Genomic DNA, 20,181 nt, shown 5'->3' on the forward strand with positions numbered 1-20,181 from the left:
CGCCTGCTTAGGCAATTTCTAAATAGACACTCCCCTGATGTGGCCCTTTTGACAGAAACCCACCTGGCCGGATCACACTGTGCCTTTTTTCAGAGGACTAATTACCACCTTGCCCTTCAGGCGGGGTACACAATGGGCTCCAGGGGCACCCTCATCCTGATACACAAGCGCATTCCATTTACTCAGCAATTGGTTGAGCGCGACCCAAGGGGTCGATACGTGTTCGTCATGGGGACCATCTGGGGTCAGACGATGGCCATTGCCGCAATTTATTCCCCACCCGGGTTGGGACAGGAATTACTGGACGATCTTACTACCCTTATAGGGAAACACCATCCTGATACGTTCATTCTGGGGGGTGATTTTAATGATACCATGAATGATAACTTTGACCGTTCCCATCTCCGAAATCGCAACCCTGACACCTCGACTAGATTGGCCAGTTTTGCATCGGCCCTTGGGCTCCGAGATGTATGGAGAGAGTTACACCCGACTGATAGGGAGTACTCCTTCCATTCCGGCGCTCACGGCTCCATGTCCAGACTGGACTACTTCTTCTTGCCACATACCGACCTCCATAGGGCAATGTCCGCAGATTTACTCCCCCGGGGCATTTCGGACCACTCCCCCCTCTTAGTTGAATTGCGTATGCAGGGTCCCCTTCCCCCTAGAACGTGGAGACTTAACAATTATTATCTGGGGTCCCCGGAACTGATAGATCGCCTCGAGGAAGTTTCTGGTGAATATTTCGAAATTAACGAGAAGTCGGTGGACAGCCCCGTGATATTATGGGAGGCCTATAAAACAGTGCTAAGGGGTGAAATCCTTTCTTGGACGACACATAAAAGAAACATCCGGTTCCGGGAAATATTAAAGGCCGAAGAGGAAGTGAGAGACAGGGAGATTGAGCATATATCCGATCCTACGCCTGAGACCCACCGATCCCTCCAGCGCGCCCAGGAGTGCCTCCGTAACAGAACGATGGATGACGCCAAGCAGGCCCATTGGCAGGCTAGGGCGAGGGTGTATGAACTTGGGGATAAGTCGGGTAAACTGCTCGCTTGGTTGCAGAGGAGAGACGAGGGGCAGCGCCATGTCCGGGAAATTGTCACGGCACAGGGCGACACCCAACATTCGGACTCTGGGATTGCCGAGGCCTTCACAGAGTTTTACGCAGATTTGTATCGGGCTCCGACCTCACCGCTAAACCCCTGCCTCCTAGATGAGGTGACGCTGCCGATCCTTTCGGGGCAACAGAGGGACCAGCTGGACTCTGCTTTATCAGAGGCTGAGATTGCAGAGGCACTGTCTCAGCTCCAGTCGGGAAAGGCACCGGGCCCGAACGGATTCCCAGTTGAAACTTGGCAGAAGCTAGGAGTAGACAAAATGGCCGGTCCTCTACATAGGATGTTTCTTGCTGCCCGGGAACAGGGTACCCTCCCACCAGATCTTTGCAAGGCCACCATTGTGGTCATTCCCAAGCCTGGCAAACCTCCACATGATTGTGCTTCTTATAGACCTATATCGCTGATTAACGGGGAAGCTAAGGTCCTTGCTAAGCTATTAGCGAATCGGTTGCAGTTAGTCACATCCTCCTTGATCCATCCGGATCAGTGTGGTTTTATGCCTGCCAAATCGACTCGGATGAATCTGCGCCGCCTCCATTTAGCATTGGAGAGATCCCCGATTATAAACGAACCCTTGGCCTTGTTGGCAATCGATTTTGAAAAGGCGTTCGACTCCATTCGATGGGACTACCTTTGGGAAATAATGCGCCGCATGGGGTTCGGAGAGGCCTATTTAGGCTGGGTGCAGCTACTTTATGTTAACATCAAGGCGGAAGTGAGAGTGAATGGCTGGTCCTCTGGGTCCTTCCCCCTGGGCCGTGGTACGCGACAGGGATGCCCTTTGTCCCCTCTTTTGTTCGCCCTTGCTATCGAGCCATTAGCTCTTTGGCTTCGCCAAAACACCGCCTGGAGAGGATTCAGATGGCCGGAGGGACACGAGGATCGTACATCCCTGTATGCGGATGACCTCCTGGTGTACCTGGGTGACCCACTAACATCCTCTGCCATTGTAACGCAAATGTTAGTCCGCTTTGGGGAACTCAGCGGACTCAGAATCAACTGGGGGAAATCAGTCCTCTTTCCGGTGAAGGGTGGGGAACAGGCAATCCCCCAGGACTGCCCGTACCGGGTGGAACGACAGGGGTTTCGTTACCTGGGAATATGGATATCCGGGGATTTAACAAGCTATATAAGGAACAATCTCCGACCAATCACAGACCGCTTTATTGTTGATGTCCGGCACTGGAAACTCCTCCCCCTGACACTTATGGGAAGAGCGGCACTTTTTAAAATGATGACCCTTCCTAGATTCCTCTATGTCCTTCAAAATGCCCCACTTAAAGTCCCCGACTCGGAGTTCCACCAGGTGGAGACACTTCTCAGAGACCTCATATGGGGGGGAGGCCAGTCACGAATTGCGTTAACTACACTTCAAAGATCTATTTGGGAGGGAGGAATAGGAGTTCCCCGCCTTCAAACGTATTACTGGGCATCACAACTGGTGGTGGTTAATGACCTTCTCCACGGGGACCGAGACCTGCCCCATATACGGGCTGAGATAGCCACTATGCGCAACACTGACCCGCTGCTTCTCCTCTATCAGCCCCTTTCGAGAACCTCTCCGCCCACAACCACTACGCATATGATCACAGTGTGGAGACAGGCACACCGATTCATTGGGTGGGAAAATAAAGCTACTAGAGCACAACCCCTCTGGCGGAACAACAACCTAGCTGAGACCCAGAAGTTGGAGCCGTGGCCTAGGTGGGTGAATGCGGGGATTGCCAGGATTGGGGACATGCTTACACAGGGGTGTTTGGCCTCATTTGATGACCTACAATTGCGATTCCAGATTCCGAATACGGAACATTACCACTACATTCGCCTCGCCCATGCTTTGAGACCCTACCTGACAGCAGATACGCAGTTACCGGACTATACCCCCATAGAGCGTAACATCCTTCCGGCGCATATCCCTACCAAATGCACTTCCATCCTTTACAATGCTATATCCTCCTTTGCTACCCCCGAATTGAATGAACTAAAGGCAAAATGGGAAGTAGATGTGGGGGTGATAGATCCTGAGGATTGGATACAAGTCCTTATGCATCCCCGGGAAATCGCCATTTCCTCTAGGCTTCGATTAGTGCAGTTGAAAATACTACACCGGGTTTATTACCCTAGGACACGTCTATATGGCTGGAAACGGGCTTCTGACCCAAACTGTTTGCGGTGTGGGGATGGGGAGGGGACCTTTATTCACATTTTGTGGCTGTGTCCCCAGATACAAACTTTTTGGAACGCATGCTGTAGGGAACTCTCCCGAGTTCTGACTCGCACCATACCACTGGACCCAAGGGCTTTGCTTCTGGGCGTGCCCGATGAGATAGAAGCTAATAAGTGGGAAAGATTGCTCCTACACACGGCGATGGGGCTGGTTAAGCGCAATATCGCGCAGAAATGGGGTGCCCCTGACTCCCCAACGCTGGAACAATGGAAATTGGATATGGACATATGCGCTATGATGGAGCGTAGGATTTACTCGGCGCGAGGCTGTCCCAACAAAGCGTCGAAAATATGGGACAGGTGGGAGGAAGGTGTGGCCTGAGTGTCCCATGTACAGGCGGGGGAATGTGCACTGGGGGTTTTGTTTTGTGCTTGTACCATACTATACATTATTGCATGTGATGAGATGATCGCTCAACTGTTGATGCTCAGGGTACCTTTTCTGATTGTGAACGACTATGACAGTCTGAAGTTGTTTTTGTTTGCTTGTTGCTTTGTTATTATGACCATTGTACTATGTTAATAACAATAAAATACTTTATAAAAAAAAAAATAAAACCTCCTTGGGAGACTATCTTGAATTTCCAGTCCTGAAAGGCAGTTATAGACTGGACTGGCCTAGAGGTGGGTGTGGAAGGGATTGAATAACAAGTGCTCCATGGGTCACAGTGCCATTTTGTGAATTCCTTTAAACAGCCTGGAGTTCCTTAATAGCATCCCACATGCCTACTCATTCCACAATGCACCTGGTTGGTAAACCACTGAATGAAGTGACTTTTCTTCCGCTTCGCTAACCCACCTAGACTTTCCTTGGTTGTTGGCAAGTTTGTGGGCTTAGAAGAATGAATGCCAACTCATTTAGATAAAGGTTAATGTGTTCAGCAAGTGGGAAGTAGTATGATAAGCTGCCGCCTGCCTTCTCACAGGTAATATTTAATCGTACATGCACAATCAATGAAAACGTGCACCTTCTGCATGCATCACGCAAATGGTTTTTGGCAAGGCAGAGCCATTTTCTGATTTTTTTGTTCCTGCTTTTTCATAATACAATCATTCTGGATGACTTGAGCTGAACTCAAAAGGGGAGTAGCCATTACAATCCTTGGTCAGTCCTTCTGGTGGAGAGTAAGTAAGGTGAAGTGGTATTTCTGAATAATACCAATAGCACTTTCCTGCACATGCAAATACAATTACAAAGCCACACGCTGTACATATGACAGTCTTATTTACAAAAATACACTTGAATTTAACCAGGAGTGGCATCTTGATCTGAAATAGAGTGAAAGGGTGGGCCTTGCATATATTTTAAGTTAAAGGTGGTTTCTGGGAGCAGCCCAGTTTTATCAGCAGTGTGTGCTACATTTGTACTGTGAAAACATCTTTCATATAAATATCTTTAAAGGTCAGCATTTACATACAGAAAATATTAACAAGATGTGATAAAACACACCAAGAGGTTGGCTGTCTGTAAAAACTTACATTCACGTAATTTGCATTGATGTATTCCTCATTTCCTTGCAGCACTACTCGGGTGGCATCATCTGTGAAAGGCAGAAAAGAGGAAGCGGAGGGTCCAATTAATGATAAATTGACATGCTTTGTTATTAACACAATATGTTATTAGAACATTTTAGCTATGAAACAGATGTTTTAACCTATAATTAAAGGCATATGAGCGACTACAATGTGCGCACACAACGATTACAATGTGTCCAAGAATGGGAGCAATTATATATTTGACAATGCACTAGCCGCAGGAATTCATCCTTTAAACAGAAAGGTAAATGATGCAATTTCTGTCTTTTGAAATCAGGCCGTTTAAGCTTTTTAATCATTATTCAATATTACACCATTTCAACAGGGGCGGACTGGCCAATATTTTTTTCTTTTATTTAAATGCAATTTTAGTTTAACAAGTAAACGTTTTGCATAAAATGTCTATGTTCCCCTCTTTGTTACCCATCTAATGTCAATCATAGTCAATTATGTACATTCCTTCTCATAAGAGTGGGTTCAAACATTTCCTAAAGTATTTAACCACTGTTATTGTCAACAAAATCTTTCCTCCGTTCAGCAACATCCGCCACCAATTTTCTGGTGACCTAGTTTTTCCACCGAACCTATGGTTTTACGAAATCTGCAAGTCCAGTATTTCAAAGCCTGTCCTGCTATGAGTGATAACACTTCCTTTGTAGTGCATAGGTTCATTCTTATCCGCAGAAATTGTGATCTAATACCGGGGTCTGGACATTTTATCAAATATTCTGGGGTCTTGGCGTGGCTTCTTATCTCCTTTGGCAAGCTACGATATTACTGATATTTAATTGCTTTGTCAATGGTGGTGATCCAGTCAGATGCCCATAGTTTTTCTTCACTTTATTTGGATTGGACAGAAGTTCAGCGACCGTCGAGCCCATCTCCATTAGCAGTGACCTATAGTCGGCGGGCCATTTTGCCAGAACATTGTTAGTCCCCCTTTCCAGTTCTGTTTTTATAAGTTCTAGCATTGACGGCACATTTTCACTTGTGAATTTCCCCCAGAAGTTCAGCGATTTCCACTCCACCAAAGCTTTCAATGATAAGCCCAGTTCCTTTCTAATGATCTGGATCAGGACTGATCAGGGGAGGCAAGGGTATTTTTCCAGAATAGGCCTTCCAGCATCTGCTCCATAGGTCAAAGTGGGAAACACTTGACTTTGTAAAACTTGGTTATAGGTAAAATAGAGTATCGGCAGAAATAGCGTTTTAGGATCAGAGCTTGGTTGGCAAGGGCCATGGCTTTCCCTCTTAAGGAGTCTAGAGTGTTAGTCTCTACTGTGCTTTTTGAAATCTGGATCCCCAAATACTTGAAGTAGTCAACTGAAGCCATTTCTAAACTCCCCAATCTCCATTTGAATATGTGTTTCCTTGTTTTCCTTCTTTTTTTAGTGTCTAGATCTTCGTGTTGTCTATTTCATTTGCATATTGGTATGCTTGGCGTATTCTGCCAATCTATTCGACTGCCTTTGCAGACCTAATGCTGTGTAGTAAATAAGAACCAGATTGTCTGCGTATAATGCATGATTGATTTTCACCCCGCCTATCTTTGGTGGGAAACATCTAACTTCTGACAAACTTTCCTAGGTGCAGTATACAAGTTGGAAAGCAGGGGCTAGGGGGCACCCTTGCTTGATACCTCTGTCCGTGGATATCTCTTCGCTCAGTGACCCAGTTGCGTTTAGGCAGAGTCCTAGGATAGGTGCCTGTGTGTAGGCCTCCGAGTTGTTCCAAGAGGTCTACAGGACAGTTCCAAAGTTCTAGTTTGTCCAAAAGACGTTGCTTGCTTAAAGTGTCAAAGGCCTTCAAGAAATCGGCGAAGGCCAGGTCGATCTTGGTCTTTGTTTTCAGGGCTTTAGCTTTCAAAACAGCCAGGAGAAGGGCCGGCAGAGACGTCCCTGGATGTTTTACAAAGCCCAACTGGAAAAGATCACTACAGTTTTCATTCTTTGTACAGTGATTTAATCTTTTGAGTAGCAAAGATGAATACAGTTTCCTTATCACATCCAATAAGGCAATTGGGCGGTAGTTTTGTCGGTCATTTCTGTTACCATTTTTGAATATCGGGATAACATGAGCCTTCTTCCATGATAGCGGTATAATTTGGGAAAACAGCACGCTATCCAGAACCAAGCCCAACAAGGTCACCCATTGATCAGGGTTTTCTTTTCTTTAAGGGTCATTTTAGATAACACATCAGGCCCTGGTGCCCGCGATGTATTGGTGTGTTTTATCTTGTTCACTAGATATTTGTGGTTATAGGAAAGAGTCCGGGGATTTAGTGACATCAAAAGGTGTCCTGTCTTGGATGGTATTTCCCTAAATAGATTTTCAAAGCATTTAATCCATTTTGCCTCTGTCACTCCATTTATCTTTAGTTGATTTTGGGTCTGACCAGTTGACTTAATAAGACCCCAGATTTCTGCTGAAGATTTCTTAGTTAGGGCTTTCATAATTTTTTCGGTGTTTTGCTGGATTAAGACGCTCTTGTGATTGATAAGCCAGGATTAGTAGTTGTTTTTAACCCTTTTGATATCTTTGTTCTTGGATCCAGCGGGTGATTTTTTCCAGGTCCTGCAGTGCTTCCCTCATTTCACGTTGTTTTTCGACCAATTGGCGGTCAAAGACATGTTGATGTCCTTCCGCCGAAAAGGGGTGATGAATAATCCTTTTTGGGCAAAAAAGTGCAAGAATTGGAGTGTAATTAACATGGAGCCCAGGACCATAGGTCTTGATGTCTTAAGTTCTTGCCGAATAAATGACGACTGTTTGTTCCACCGCCCTTTTAGTCATCTTTAACCTACAGCCTTTATTTACAACCTCCCCCTGCCCCGGAGTAGGCCGTCCTTGTGTAGGCTGATGCGTCTCTGCGCAAACATGATAGTCTTAGCCAATTATGATCGCTGGATTTTTCTGGTATTATTTTAAAGTAATCTATGTCCTCTATCATGTCTCTGGACACAAAGATATAATCTAACACGGGGCCTCATTACGACCCTGGCGGTAAGGGGTTTACGGCAGCGTTAGCTGCGCCGACCCCTTACCGCCAATTACGAGGTCCCTTAGCGCCATGGCGCTTTTAACACCTGCTTTTAGCAGGTGTTAAAATCCATGGCGCTAAGGGACCATGGAGTTAATTACGCCACCGTAATTTACGGTGGCGTAATTAACGCCTTCCCCACTCCCATTATGCCCTATGGGGCAAAAATGGGAATGGGGAAGGGTAAATGGGGATTGGGGACTTACCGCCCCGCCAAGGTCGGAATGGGGCGGTAAGTCCGCCAACCACCATGGCGTAAACGTAGTTTACGCCATGGTGGTAAAGTCACGGCCCAGGCGGTAACTTACCGCCTGGGTCGTAATGAGGCCCAGACAATTGTTTTCCTCTTTTCCAGGTCGGTGGCATTGGTGGTTTTCTTCATAGCATCCATTCAAGATGTGAAGGTCTCAACGTTCTATTAACTCTAACCACAGGGGCCCTCACTGTATCTGTGTGTTTCTGGGTCCCAAACATTCTCCTATCATTCTACCATAGCTGCCATACAGGTCAAATGTAGGTCCCCGCATAAGATGATTGAGGGGTCGTCCAGATTGTATGCCTCATCAAACACTTCTGCATTTGTCTCGATCATCACCTTTGTATCCAGACTTATATGGTTCCAATAGATATTAATTAAGGTTAAGTGTCTTTTTCTTATGTCTCTTTTTTTGTTTTGCCTCTTGCCTTTGTTTATCAGGGTAGTTTGTTGGATGTATGGTCCTTTGTTTTTGTAACTGGCTACTTCGTAGTTAGATCTGCTGTTAATTAAGGTTAGAAACCCCACCGTAGGGCAGCCATCGTCTCCCAGGAGTGCAGGATTAATGAGGGTTTCAAAGCCATCCAGACAAGGCTCTGATCTTAGCCAGGTTTCTTGAAGGCAAATAAAGTCCAGTTTGGCCAATGGTGCTCTCCTTCCGCCAGCAAGTGTAGTAAACCCCCTGTGTTCCAAGAGGCGAGAACTAGACAGTTTCTTTTTGGGAACCTAAGGCTCAGTTACTGGTTCACTTTAGGCACCAGAACAGCTAGTAGCCAGGGCCAGGACCAGGAGTCTTTCTTCAAAGACCCACTAAAGGATTTACGTTTAGTTTGATCTTCCTCTCCTGTCCTTTTCCCCCTTCATAATTTATTATTAATGTTAAATTCGGCTTCAATTTGCTTGGAGTTATTTCTTCTGTCCATTGCCAATCCCCAGTTCTCTCAGAGAGTTATTGCTCAGTTTCCTCGGTCTTCGCAGTGGGCTCCCCTCAAACCCAGCTGTTTTTGTTTGTGCTCTTTCATTCTGTGTGTCCTCTATTACAGACCCATCCTTCCACGCCCTCTACTAAGGTCAGTCAGATCAAAGCCCAACAGAAGAAAGTTTGCCACTGAGGATAGAATTAGGTTTTTCACCGCAGTTGACCGTAGATGTAGATGTACGAGGTCCATAAGACCTTCTCGTCTAAATTCAACTATGGCGAAGTCGTCCGTGTTGATTTGGCGCAGTTGAGGTATACAGTGACAAAGCCTTAACACGTTATATCTGTTAAGAATAAAGTCACCTTCTTTGTCCATGACTCTTTACAGCCTAAGGCATCTTGCAAAATCTTTCTAATTTTTTTATGCATCATGGTCGTCCCTTGCATTTTGTCATGGATAGAGAGCAAGTTCTTCTGGCTTCTTCTGGAGTACGACGCAATTTGTTTATATAGCGTTCAGGGGTATTAGGATTTGTTAGGCTGCTTGTCGTCTTCATGTCAAAGTGACTTTCTTTGTATTTGACCTTTGCTTCTTACTTAGGGTGGTATACAAGTCTTTTGAAAATGGTCCACGTTTGTTATATCTGGGAGGCTCCCCTTTATTTTTACTTTCCATTTCCCGCACTCTTAATTTAGCTATTTCTTCTGCTAATGTTAGAAATGGTATGTCTGGTTCGACTACACAATAGGGGGTAGGGGATGGACAGACATCTTGGTTTGCCGTGTTATGTTGATGGTCAGTGTGCACTTCAGATGGGTCATTCATTCCCTGATTCATCGAATAAGTGGACAAATCTAAGAGTGCATTTGGGGGAGACTGGGCAATAGCAACTTCCATGTCGCTTTGATTGATGGTTATTGATGGTTGCTTGTTTTGTTTTTTCATTTTAGGTTTTCTGCAGGTATTATTTTCCTTTACTGGGAGCAACAATTTCTTAATGAAGCTCCTAGAGTAATTTCCTCTCGCCTTCTGTGTTGGTCTCTGTTGTATGTTTAAGGTAGGTGCCGTAAATTTCCTTTTCCGTTTTTTTGCAAACAGTGGGTACGTATTTTCTGTAGTCATTTCCTTAGCTGTCTCCAAATGTGGACCACTCTCCAATGTTACAGTAATTATACTTTGCTCCAGCCTCTGCGCTGTCGCTAATTCCCTCACTTTTTCGTCATCCTGATGGTTATTCACTTCCTGACTGGCCACACGATCAACAGTAGATTTTTCTATTCACCGTGATGGCATCCCCATTACTATCGTTTAATGTGAGTGTTTCCGGACTCTGGGTGGTTTCAGGTGGAGCTTGTTTTTTGGCGTTAGGTCTTCTTGGGTAATTATTCTCTAGTAGCGTGTCATGTTGATATATCTCGTTGACTGTTGAGTCTCCTGCTGCGATGAAGCCCTCTATGAAGATCATCTTTGTGTCTACCACCGCCAGCAAGGTGGTATGCTTCACTAGTGTGTCATAGATTGATTCATAAAGCTTCATAAAGGGGCCCATGGCAATAGTAACCACTGACATTTGGCAGAAGGGGTCTTGTCTTGTGCACCTTGATTGTTTGTCCTCTATTTTCCCAAATGGTAGAGATTCCTGTCTTTGGTTACTTTCTTGCTCCTGTTAGGGGTTGACAAAGGGTAGTTTAGGCTGCGTCTCAAACTGTTTCGAGCCATGCTGCCATGCCCTAAACTTGGAGGTATTATTTCTGATGTTTTAGTTATTTCGGATGTTGGGGCTTGACCACCTTCTGACGAGATAAAGTTTGCAATCTTGTATCCCAAACTATTGTCCGCTTCCCCAGCAGCGGTGCTCTTAAGTGGATCGCTAGCCATCATACTTGCCTTATAGATGCCCATGTTGTCAGTGATATTGGCACTTGAGTTCAGAGATTTGATCCTTGTTTTCAGTTCTCATGCTGTTTCTCGATGTCATGCTGTACAGCCGTGAGTGTGAGGTCAGAGTTCTGATGGTTTAAAGTAGCACCGCCTAGGGTGTTTTGATCCTTCTTATCATAATTCAAGGCTTCCTTTTCCATATTTTTGTCCTCTTCAGCAACCGGCTCCCAAAACGATACCTCCTCCTGGGTCGAGTTTGAGTTAACTCTGTCTTTTTTTGCAGGGGGGGTTCTTCCCCTTATTGTCAGATTTTGAGGAAAAATGGGCATTGTTGCGTTTCTAGTTCGTGTATCCACCCCTAGTGTGCCTTCCAATAGTTAGCCATCAGTCAATTCTCCCACTGATTCTCCCATCATATTTGCCGTGCTCTGTACACACCTGTTGTGATCTAGGTTTAGGTTTTTGGAATCTTTGCCTTCTAATCCAGAAGGAGCATCTAATCATTTTGTTCCAGCATTAAAATTATGCACTCCCCTCCATTTTCATTTCAGTGTCAGCGGTTTCTTCTGGGTATATATGTACTTAGATGCCTGGCTGGCGTGGAATTTATGTTTAGATTTTGCTAAATTCCTCGGTTGGCACAGCAGTAGATCTAGGAAACTAGCCTTCTGGTGTATTACATCATTTTGGGTTGTGTCATTTAGCGCTGGTAATTCTGGTTCCATCACTTCATTTTCTCTTCCAACGGGTCAAGCTGTTTTAAACGTTGAGAGTTCCTCCTCGCTGGTTCCGTCAAGGGGGTTCCTAAGCATGCCCCCTAATGTACAGAAGAACAAGTTACTCTCTTACCTGGTAACGTTGTTTCGATGGGATGGTTCAACGACGTATTCCATATCTATGACAGTAATCAACACAGCTGTGCTGCTTCGGAAAACCTTTCGGCGTCCTGTGTCGATGACGTCGATACGCTGTCCTCGAGGGTCTGCGTCGAGCCGACGTCACCGGATGTTATAAGTAGGACGCACAACACCCATACCCTCAGTTGTAGTTTTTTCCCAGAACGTGTGGCACCAATCTTCTGCCGTTATGACCACAGAAAGCCTTGCCCCAGAATTCTGTAGTGAGGCAGGTAGGGAGGGAGCGATATGGAATACGTCTTCGAACCATCCCATCGAAAGAACGTTACCAGGTAGGAGAGTAACTTGTTCTTCGAGGGGATTGGGTCCTCCGACATATTCCATATCTATGACAGACTCCCAAAGCAGTACCAACGTAAGGAGTTGGGAAAAGAATTTAGAATATATCAATTTAGAATGCCCAATCAAATTGCAGAGTAAAGGACCGCCTTGCCAAAGGCCAGATCCTGCCCATGGACAGAATCTAGGGAGTGGTGACGTACAAAAGTATGGACCGAAGCCCAAGTGGCTGCATCACAGATGTTACGAATAGGAACACCCCCCTGCAGGGCAGTAGAGGCAGCCAGACCCCTAGTAGAATGGGCCCGTAAGCCTACCGGAGGGTCCTTACCCGCCAATCGGTAACAGTCAGAAATTGCCAAGATAATCCATCTAGACAAAGTCTGCTTAGTCACAGCTTGTCCCAAACGCCAGCGTAACCAATAAAGAGCTGATCGTCCACTCTGACCCGGGACATGCGTGAAATGTAGAAACTTAAGGCTCTCCTAGGATCCAGCCTATGGAGCCTCTCCTGTTCCTTACCAGGATGTGGAAGAGGATAAAATGCCGGAAGAATAACCTTCTGGCTTAAATGAAATTCCGACACCACCTTCGGAAGAAAGGAAGGACGAACTCCAAGGACAACCCTGTCCTTATGAAACACAGTGAAGGGTGGCTTAACTGAAAGTGCCTGTAACTCACTCACTCTGCGAGCGGAAGTGACCGCAACTAAAAATACAGTTTTAAGGGTTAACAGTCTCAAAGGACAAGAATGTAAAGGCTCAAAGGGAGCACCCGTTAGAAACTTGAGAACAAGGTTCAAATCCCAACTGAACACCTGGAAAGGTGACGGAGGGAACACATTAGAGAGACTTTTCAGAAACTGAGAAATTAAAAGGAATTTTAAAATAAGAACACTCCTCAGACGAGCGCTTAAATATGGACAGCGCCGCCAGGTAACCTTTAACGGTACCCACTTGCAAGCCCCTGTGGGCTAAAGAAAGCAAAAAAAACAGAAGCACAGGAATGTCACATGAAAAAGGATCCACATTCTTAACCCTGCACCAGTCACTTTCTCCAACAGCAACGGTACAGGGACTTTGTTGCTGGCCGTCTGGCCGAAAGCAACACCTCCATCCTGTCTTCAAGGAGGTCCCAATACTTATACCTCAACCTTTCAGAGGCCAAGCGTGAAGGTTAAGGGATCTGACCTCGGGATGGAGAACCAGACCCCCCTCCCGTGAGAGCAGATTGTCTCGGTAGGGAAGACGACGTGGAGGGCAGATGGACAAGTCGAGAAGCTCCGGGCCCATGCCGGAGCAATGAGGATCATCCGGGAACCGAACCTCCGTAACTTCCGCAAGACTTGCGGGATGACGCGGACTGGAGGAAACACGTACAGCAGTGGGAAGGACCACTCCACTACGAACGTGTCTCCTAAGGCTCCTCTTGGAGGAAATTCCCGCGAGCAGAACTTCGGGTTGACACTGGAGGTGAATAGGTCCACCTGAGGGGTCCCCGAAAGGGCAAAGATCTCCAGGAGAATCTCCTGACCCAGCTCCCACTCGTGAAAGATCGTGCTCTGCCTGCTCAGAGCGTCCGCCGTCTCGTTTTCGTCTCCGGCCAGATGAACTGCCGAGATCGACATTTCCTGCTGAATGGCCCAGAACCAGAGCTGCATCGCCTCCCTGCATAGAGGAAATGACCGTGCCCCCCCCCCCTTTTTGTTGAGGTAGTGCATGGCTACTGTGTTGTCCGTCAGAATCAGGACATTCTTTCCACGCGCAGTTGGCAGAAAAGACTTCAGGGCAAGCCGGACGGCCCTCAGCTCCAACAGATTGATATGGAGTCTGGACTCTGCCGGAGACCAACGACTGCTGACTGTCAGCTCGTTGGCATGAGCTCCCCATCCCGTGAGGGACGCATCCGTCACGATCGTCACCTCTGGCCAGGGTAGCCAAAGCAGAGCCCCCCTCATCAGATTGCCTTCGACGGCCCACCACAGAAGGACCTAGGCGACCGAGGGTGGCACCTTGACGGGGTCCGACATCCTGCCGGAGGACTGACCACTGGAGCTTGAGAGCCCATTGCAAAGATCTCATCCGCAACCCGGCCTCTGGCACCAGAAGAATGCAGGATGCCATGAGGCCGAGCAACCTCAAGAACTCTAATGCTGGGAGACTCTGGGCATGTTGAAACTTGTGCACCATATGCTGAATGTGCTGAGCCCTCACCTGGGGAGGAAAACACTGCCCCAGGGACGTGTTGAGCACTGCTCCGATGTACTGGAGCCGCTGAGTTGGCGTCAAGTGGGACTTCTTTAAGTTGAGGGAGAAGCCCAGCTTGTGAAGGGAATGGCAGGTGATGGACAGATGATCCAGGATTTTCTCAGGAGAGCGCGCCCTGATCAACAGACGTGAATCGCCCCTTTCCTGAGAAACGCTGCCACCACCACCATGAGCTTGGTGAAAACCCTCGGGGCGGAGGTCAATCCGAACGGCAGGACCCGAAACTGAAAGTGCGAGTCGCCAACCGCGAACCTCAGGTACTTCTTGTGCTTGGGATGGATCGGCACATGAAAATAAGCGTCCTTGAGGTCGAGAGACACCAACCAGTCCTGAAGTTGAAAGGCCTGGAGGACTTGAGAAAGAGTAACCATCTTGAACTTGTCCTTCCTGAGGAGCTTGTTCAAACCGCGTAAGTCCATAATGGGTCTCAATCCCCCGTCTTTCTTCGAAATCAAAAAGTAAGGGGAAAACCATCCCTTGTTCCTCTCCGCTACAGGCACCAGTTCTATGGCGCCTTTCTCCAGCAGGGATTGAATTTCCTGCACAAGGAGCAGATCCGGACTCTGCAAAGAGAGATCCCCTGGTGGATTGTCGTGAGGCCTCTGCCGGAAATGGAGACAGTAGCCGTGGGCTATGATCTCCAGAACCCACACATCTGAAGTAATGGCACGCCATTCTACAAGATGCTGTGCCAGCCTTCCCCCAACCGGAGAAGCATGGGATGCATGACTGAGCTGAAGAGGCTGCGGCAGTGCCTGAGGGCAAAGAGGCAACTGCTTGCGCGGCCTTGGCACCTCGAGTACCTTGTTTGTCCTCTGGCACTCCTACGGTTGCCCCTTTGACTCGCAGCTTCTCTCGATTTACTAAAGGATGAGTAATATCAAAAGGAACCCCCCCCTCCATTGCTGTCCCCTAGGATGAAAAGGCGGAGGTTGGCGAACTGCAGCGCCCAACGACTTTGCTGCAGCTTTGGAGGTCTGCAACCGCTCAAGACTCTTGTCAGCCTTGCTGCCAAAAAGATGTTCACCATCAAAGGGCATGTTGAGGAGCTGGGCTTGCACATCAGGAGCAAAACCCGACTTCCGCAACCACGCAAACCTGCGTATTACGGTGCTCGCCGCCATGGACCGGCTGACGCAATCAACCATGTCCAGACCGTACTGAACAGATTCACACATGGCATCCTTGCCATCCTGCACAACAGCAAGGAAACCATCCCGTTCCTCCCCTTTGGGAATATGATCAGCCGAAAAGTAAATACAGTTCCACAGAGTGTCCGTGAAATGAGACAAGGCACAAACTGAGTTGGCAGCCTGAAGCGCCATACCCCCAGAAGAAAATACCTTCTTCGCCCAGCCGTCAAAACGTTTGTCGTCCCTATCAGGAGGGATGGTAGAGTACGACGCCTGCTTTGCTGGGGCCGTAGCCGCCTGTACCACCAAACTCTCCGGAGTAGGGTGTGTGGTCAAGTAGCAAGGGTCGCCACTGGCAGGGCGATATTTCTTCGGCAAGGACTTGCTCACTGCCGGGAGACACTCCGGCAGTGAGCAAGTCCATGCCGCAGCCACCCTTCTCTGCAAGGCCATATGGAATGGCAGCACCGGGTCAGTGGAAGGACCTTGGTCCAGGATATCAGTCAGGTCTTTCTGCTGAAAATCCCCAGGGGGGGGGCGGACCACCCCAGGTAATCCGTGACCCTCGACATGAGGCGCCGGTATGAAGATTTGGCATGCGGAATCGGCGTCGAGCGCGGCACCGACAGCTTCGACGGCGTCGACACAGGCCTCGAGAGCGGAGCCCTGAGCGTGTCTCTCGACAGCCTGGGCACCGATGGCAAGTAGCCCATTCTACTTGCATTCCTTCTAGCGTCCAGCCTCTGCCGCAATTGCGAAGCATAAGAGACTTCGCCTATCCTTTAATGACATTTGGAGATTCACCCTTCTGGGGAACCTTCGGACATCCGATTCTGTACATGTAGTTGAGGTCGTTCTACACATTAAGGAATCATCTGTTGATGGTTCTTGATTGACAGATCTTGGCTTGATCAATGATCTAATTCAATTGTGATTTGTTTTGGTGTGGCCGGATCGCTATTTCCTGGACTTTTTTGTCAGGCTTCTGGGCCCACCCCCAAAAGGTCTGAGATCATGGTAATTTCAAGACACAGATGAATCTTCATGAATGTTTATACAGGAATGCTACGTACTGACGAAGATGGACATCATCTGTAATCCAGCTAGATGTGTTTTCCATTGAAACTACCTGGTTTAAAGCGCCATGCTCACGATACTGTTTTACGTATTTGTGGTTTATTTCGCATGTCACCTTAGTAGTTGACGTATAGCATCCCATGTTAGACTTTTTAGAGTATGGGTTTATGAATATCATTTTTGTGAAGACCTTTCAGTTTCTTGTCTATTGCAATGTTCAAACTGCTAGATTCGGAACTAACGACTTTTTTTGCTGCCACTATCAGGATTTAATCCATCTTTGAATTCATTTCGAAACCATCCTGACTATATTCGGTTGACTAGGATTTTTTCCACCCGAGGGATTCCCTTCTCTCGAGTGGATTTTATCCTTCGACATTGACTTGGACTTATTTTGGACGATTGTGATTATTACCCAGCTTGTAATTGGGCAGCAAGTTCCCAGCAGCTCTATTGTGATATTAGCATTTTTCTTCACATTTTGCACTTTATTTATGTTGTATAACTGTATGTCCTATATTTATACTTACTCTTATATGAGCTCTGATCTATTTAATAATCATTTAAATGTTTCTAATTAAATAAAGAAAAATAAATACATTTTTCAAAAAAAACTTGTCTATGTATTACGTGAAGTGATCTGAGGGGTTGATTGAGGGACTGCCCCGAATACTGGTGGGATTGTGTTGTTTATAGTGGACTTTATATCCGCTGGCTTGATTTCTGTGCCTTGTTTCTGGTTGTTTCCCCTCTTGCCAGCGATATAGGGAGTACCCATCTATTGTATTGCTGTTCCTCGGAGGCAGGGCCTCGAGATAGTCCATCGATGTAACGCTCACCTGATTCTCGCAGAGGCGCCGGTCTTGACTGGGCGACTACCGTATCTTCAAAGGTGATGTGTAGCACCCGGTTGGCTCTTTGGGCGGGACCTCTGTGCACTGTATGCCTGACTTCAAGAGTAAGATGTCTGCAGACAGAAAATATGGGATTAATGAACTGGGGTTATTGGGGGTGTCCCTATCTCTTCCCTTTTTGCTCTCCTGTAGACCCCCAAAGGTTAACGCTCTCACCTTAGGTAAGTGAATGCCGAGCTCTCCATCTGCCTCAGGGCAGGGTGCTGTAATCAGTTTCTTCACTGGATCGGTAGCGCAGGCCTCTTGGCTTCAGAGGACTGCTGTCCGTCGTTTGCTGCACGAACGGTAAGTTTCGAGTAATTCTATTGTCTTTAAAGCCTTTAGCAATGATGTCTCTTATTTTGCAGGTTCCGGCGATGGCGGATGACGGGCTGAAGTGAGTTGAAGATGGAGTCCGTATGATGAATAGAAGCGCCTGGAAGCACGTAAGTAAGCGCTTGTTGCCTGCTTCACGATGCGCTCTAACTGTCTTTTATTTTGCAGGTACGAGTTCGGAGCGGCTGCAGGGTGCCGGAATACCCACTGGGGTTGATGTGGAAAGGAGTAATGGCATGTGAGTATTAAAGTTCCCCAATGTCTTTAAACGCACCTTGTTTTGTCTTTCAGATGCCGGATGCAGCGCCGAAGGCCTCCGGAGAGTGCGAAGAGTCGGTAAGCTTTTGTCTTTCAGATGCCGGAATGCTAACCTGTTCTTTCTTGTCTTTATAGGTGTTGCTGAAGACTGGATTCAGGATGGTAAGCCTTTTTCCTTGGGCCCAGGATCTGATGCAGAAGACACGATGAGCGTTCTGCTGCAGAGGATGCAGAATAACGCAAAGCAAGATTCATCCACCGGGTGTGGTTTAAATAGCCTCCTGTAGTGCTTAGGTGTCTCCTTCCACAGCCACGCCTAGGTAAGAAAAGAGTTCCTGCTTTCCAGAAGAGTTCCAGTGTTCTGAATCTAGGGAGTGGCTCCTGCCCCACCCAACAGGAAAAGTAGTTCCAAACAGAAGAGGATCAGAGGCTCAGCTGGCAGGCAAGTAAGCAGCATGGTCTGCTGCAGGTAAGTCCACCCAAGCATTATGAGCCCGGCGCTTCCAGCGCTGGGACTGGACACATTTATGAGCCTGGTGCCACTGGCGCCAGGACTGGGTCCAAAAGGTCCCAATTGGGACTGGTTGGCCCTCGGAACCTGGGTTATGGATCTGCTTCCAAGGGAGTTGGGAAAACCCTGACCTTTTGGAAGCAGAGATCATGACAATCGACGACCTCGGTGACACCGGCGTCGATGTCTTCCTCGAAGACTTCACAGATTCACGCGGTCTCGAGGACCGGGACCTGGCACGGGCATGTCTAAAGCGACCATCCTTGTCCAACCGGGACCTCAAAGGCGCCCGGTGGTCGCGACGACTGCTCGAGCCCAAAGGCGGACGAGCGGTGTCTCTAGTACGGCCACGACCGCCATCCTCAGACAGCGCGGACGGACCGGGGCTCTGCGATTGAAAAATCGCCAACATCTCCTTCGGAAGGAATCCCATTCCTCAGGAGTGGAATGCTTGTTGGGACAAGCAACCCGCCTACGGGCGGAGTCCTCGAAAGAGGACGAGGAAGGCTACCTGTGACAGTGCTTCCTGGAGTGCCTCGAAGAGGCAGAGGAATGGCGGGACCGACTCCCAGACCGCGATCCCCCGGACTCACGACGATGATGCAGAGAGTCGCCCCTCGTATCGTCCGTCGAAAGACCAGTGGAACGCGACTTCTGGGGCTTGGCAACCTTACCGACCGACAGCTTCTTCTCCTGCAAGGCCTTCGATGTGAGCGATTGGCAGTCGACACAGTCGTCCGTATCATGGTCCTCCCCGAGGCACCAGAGGCAAGCGTCGTGCATATCCGTCAGCGACATCTTGGACCCGCACACCTGACACTTCTTAAACCCGGACCGCAGGGTGGAAGAAGCTGAAGACATCATACGATAGCAATGATGAAACAGGTTCGAAGAACCGAAAGAACAGGATTCAGTAGAATCGAAGCGCGCCGAGATCTCCGAAGCAAACACGTTCGCAGAAAAAACGGAACTGAGGCTACGGCCGTTGTGCGTCCTACTTATAACATCCGGTGACGTCGGCTCGACAGAGGCTCTCGAGGACAGCATATCAACGTCATCCACGCAGGACGCAGAAAGATTTTCCGAAGCAGCACAGCTGTGGTGATTAATGTCATAGATCTGGAATACGTCGGAGGACCCAATCCCCTCGAACTGCGCTGTAGTAGATAGCACACAGGGCGTCTCCAAATTAGACGTTTGGTTACTTTAGAGGAGTTGGAATCACTTGGATTTCTTTGATTACCTTAGTTTCTTTGGGCGTACTGGTTACAAAAAAAAAAAAATAGCCAACTCCAAGGGCCGAACAGGGATAGGACATGTCGGGAGGTCTATAATTTGGGAATTTTCCCCTGGCAACCGGTACATTTGTCGGAGGCGACCGCCTCTTCCACACTGACCGCTTCTTTTGTTATCATATCGCAGCTGGCCAGATCGAGGGCGCTATTTTGTGGGGAAGTATCCAGTACAATACATTGTTCGAGTTGGACCGGTGCCTTCTCTGAGAGGTCCGAGCTGGGAACGGGA

General features: G+C 47.9%; 1 protein-coding gene across 8 annotated transcripts in view; it reads right to left on the reverse strand.

Moving 5' to 3' along the window:
- PTPN3 (protein tyrosine phosphatase non-receptor type 3) overlaps positions 1–20,181 on the reverse strand; it is a 2,254,194-nt gene that overhangs the window by 391,798 nt on the left and 1,842,215 nt on the right. For all 8 annotated transcript variants that reach the window (XM_069620560.1, XM_069620561.1, XM_069620557.1 and 5 more), the window contains one exon: positions 4,833–4,894. In XM_069620560.1, coding sequence (XP_069476661.1) covers positions 4,833–4,894 — 62 coding nt within the window. The remainder of the gene's footprint in view (positions 1–4,832; positions 4,895–20,181) is intronic.

This window comes from Ambystoma mexicanum, chromosome 5q (genome assembly GCF_040938575.1).
Source record: "Ambystoma mexicanum isolate Mex_15411 chromosome 5q, UKY_AmexF1_1, whole genome shotgun sequence".
NCBI lineage: Eukaryota > Metazoa > Chordata > Amphibia > Caudata > Ambystomatidae > Ambystoma > Ambystoma mexicanum.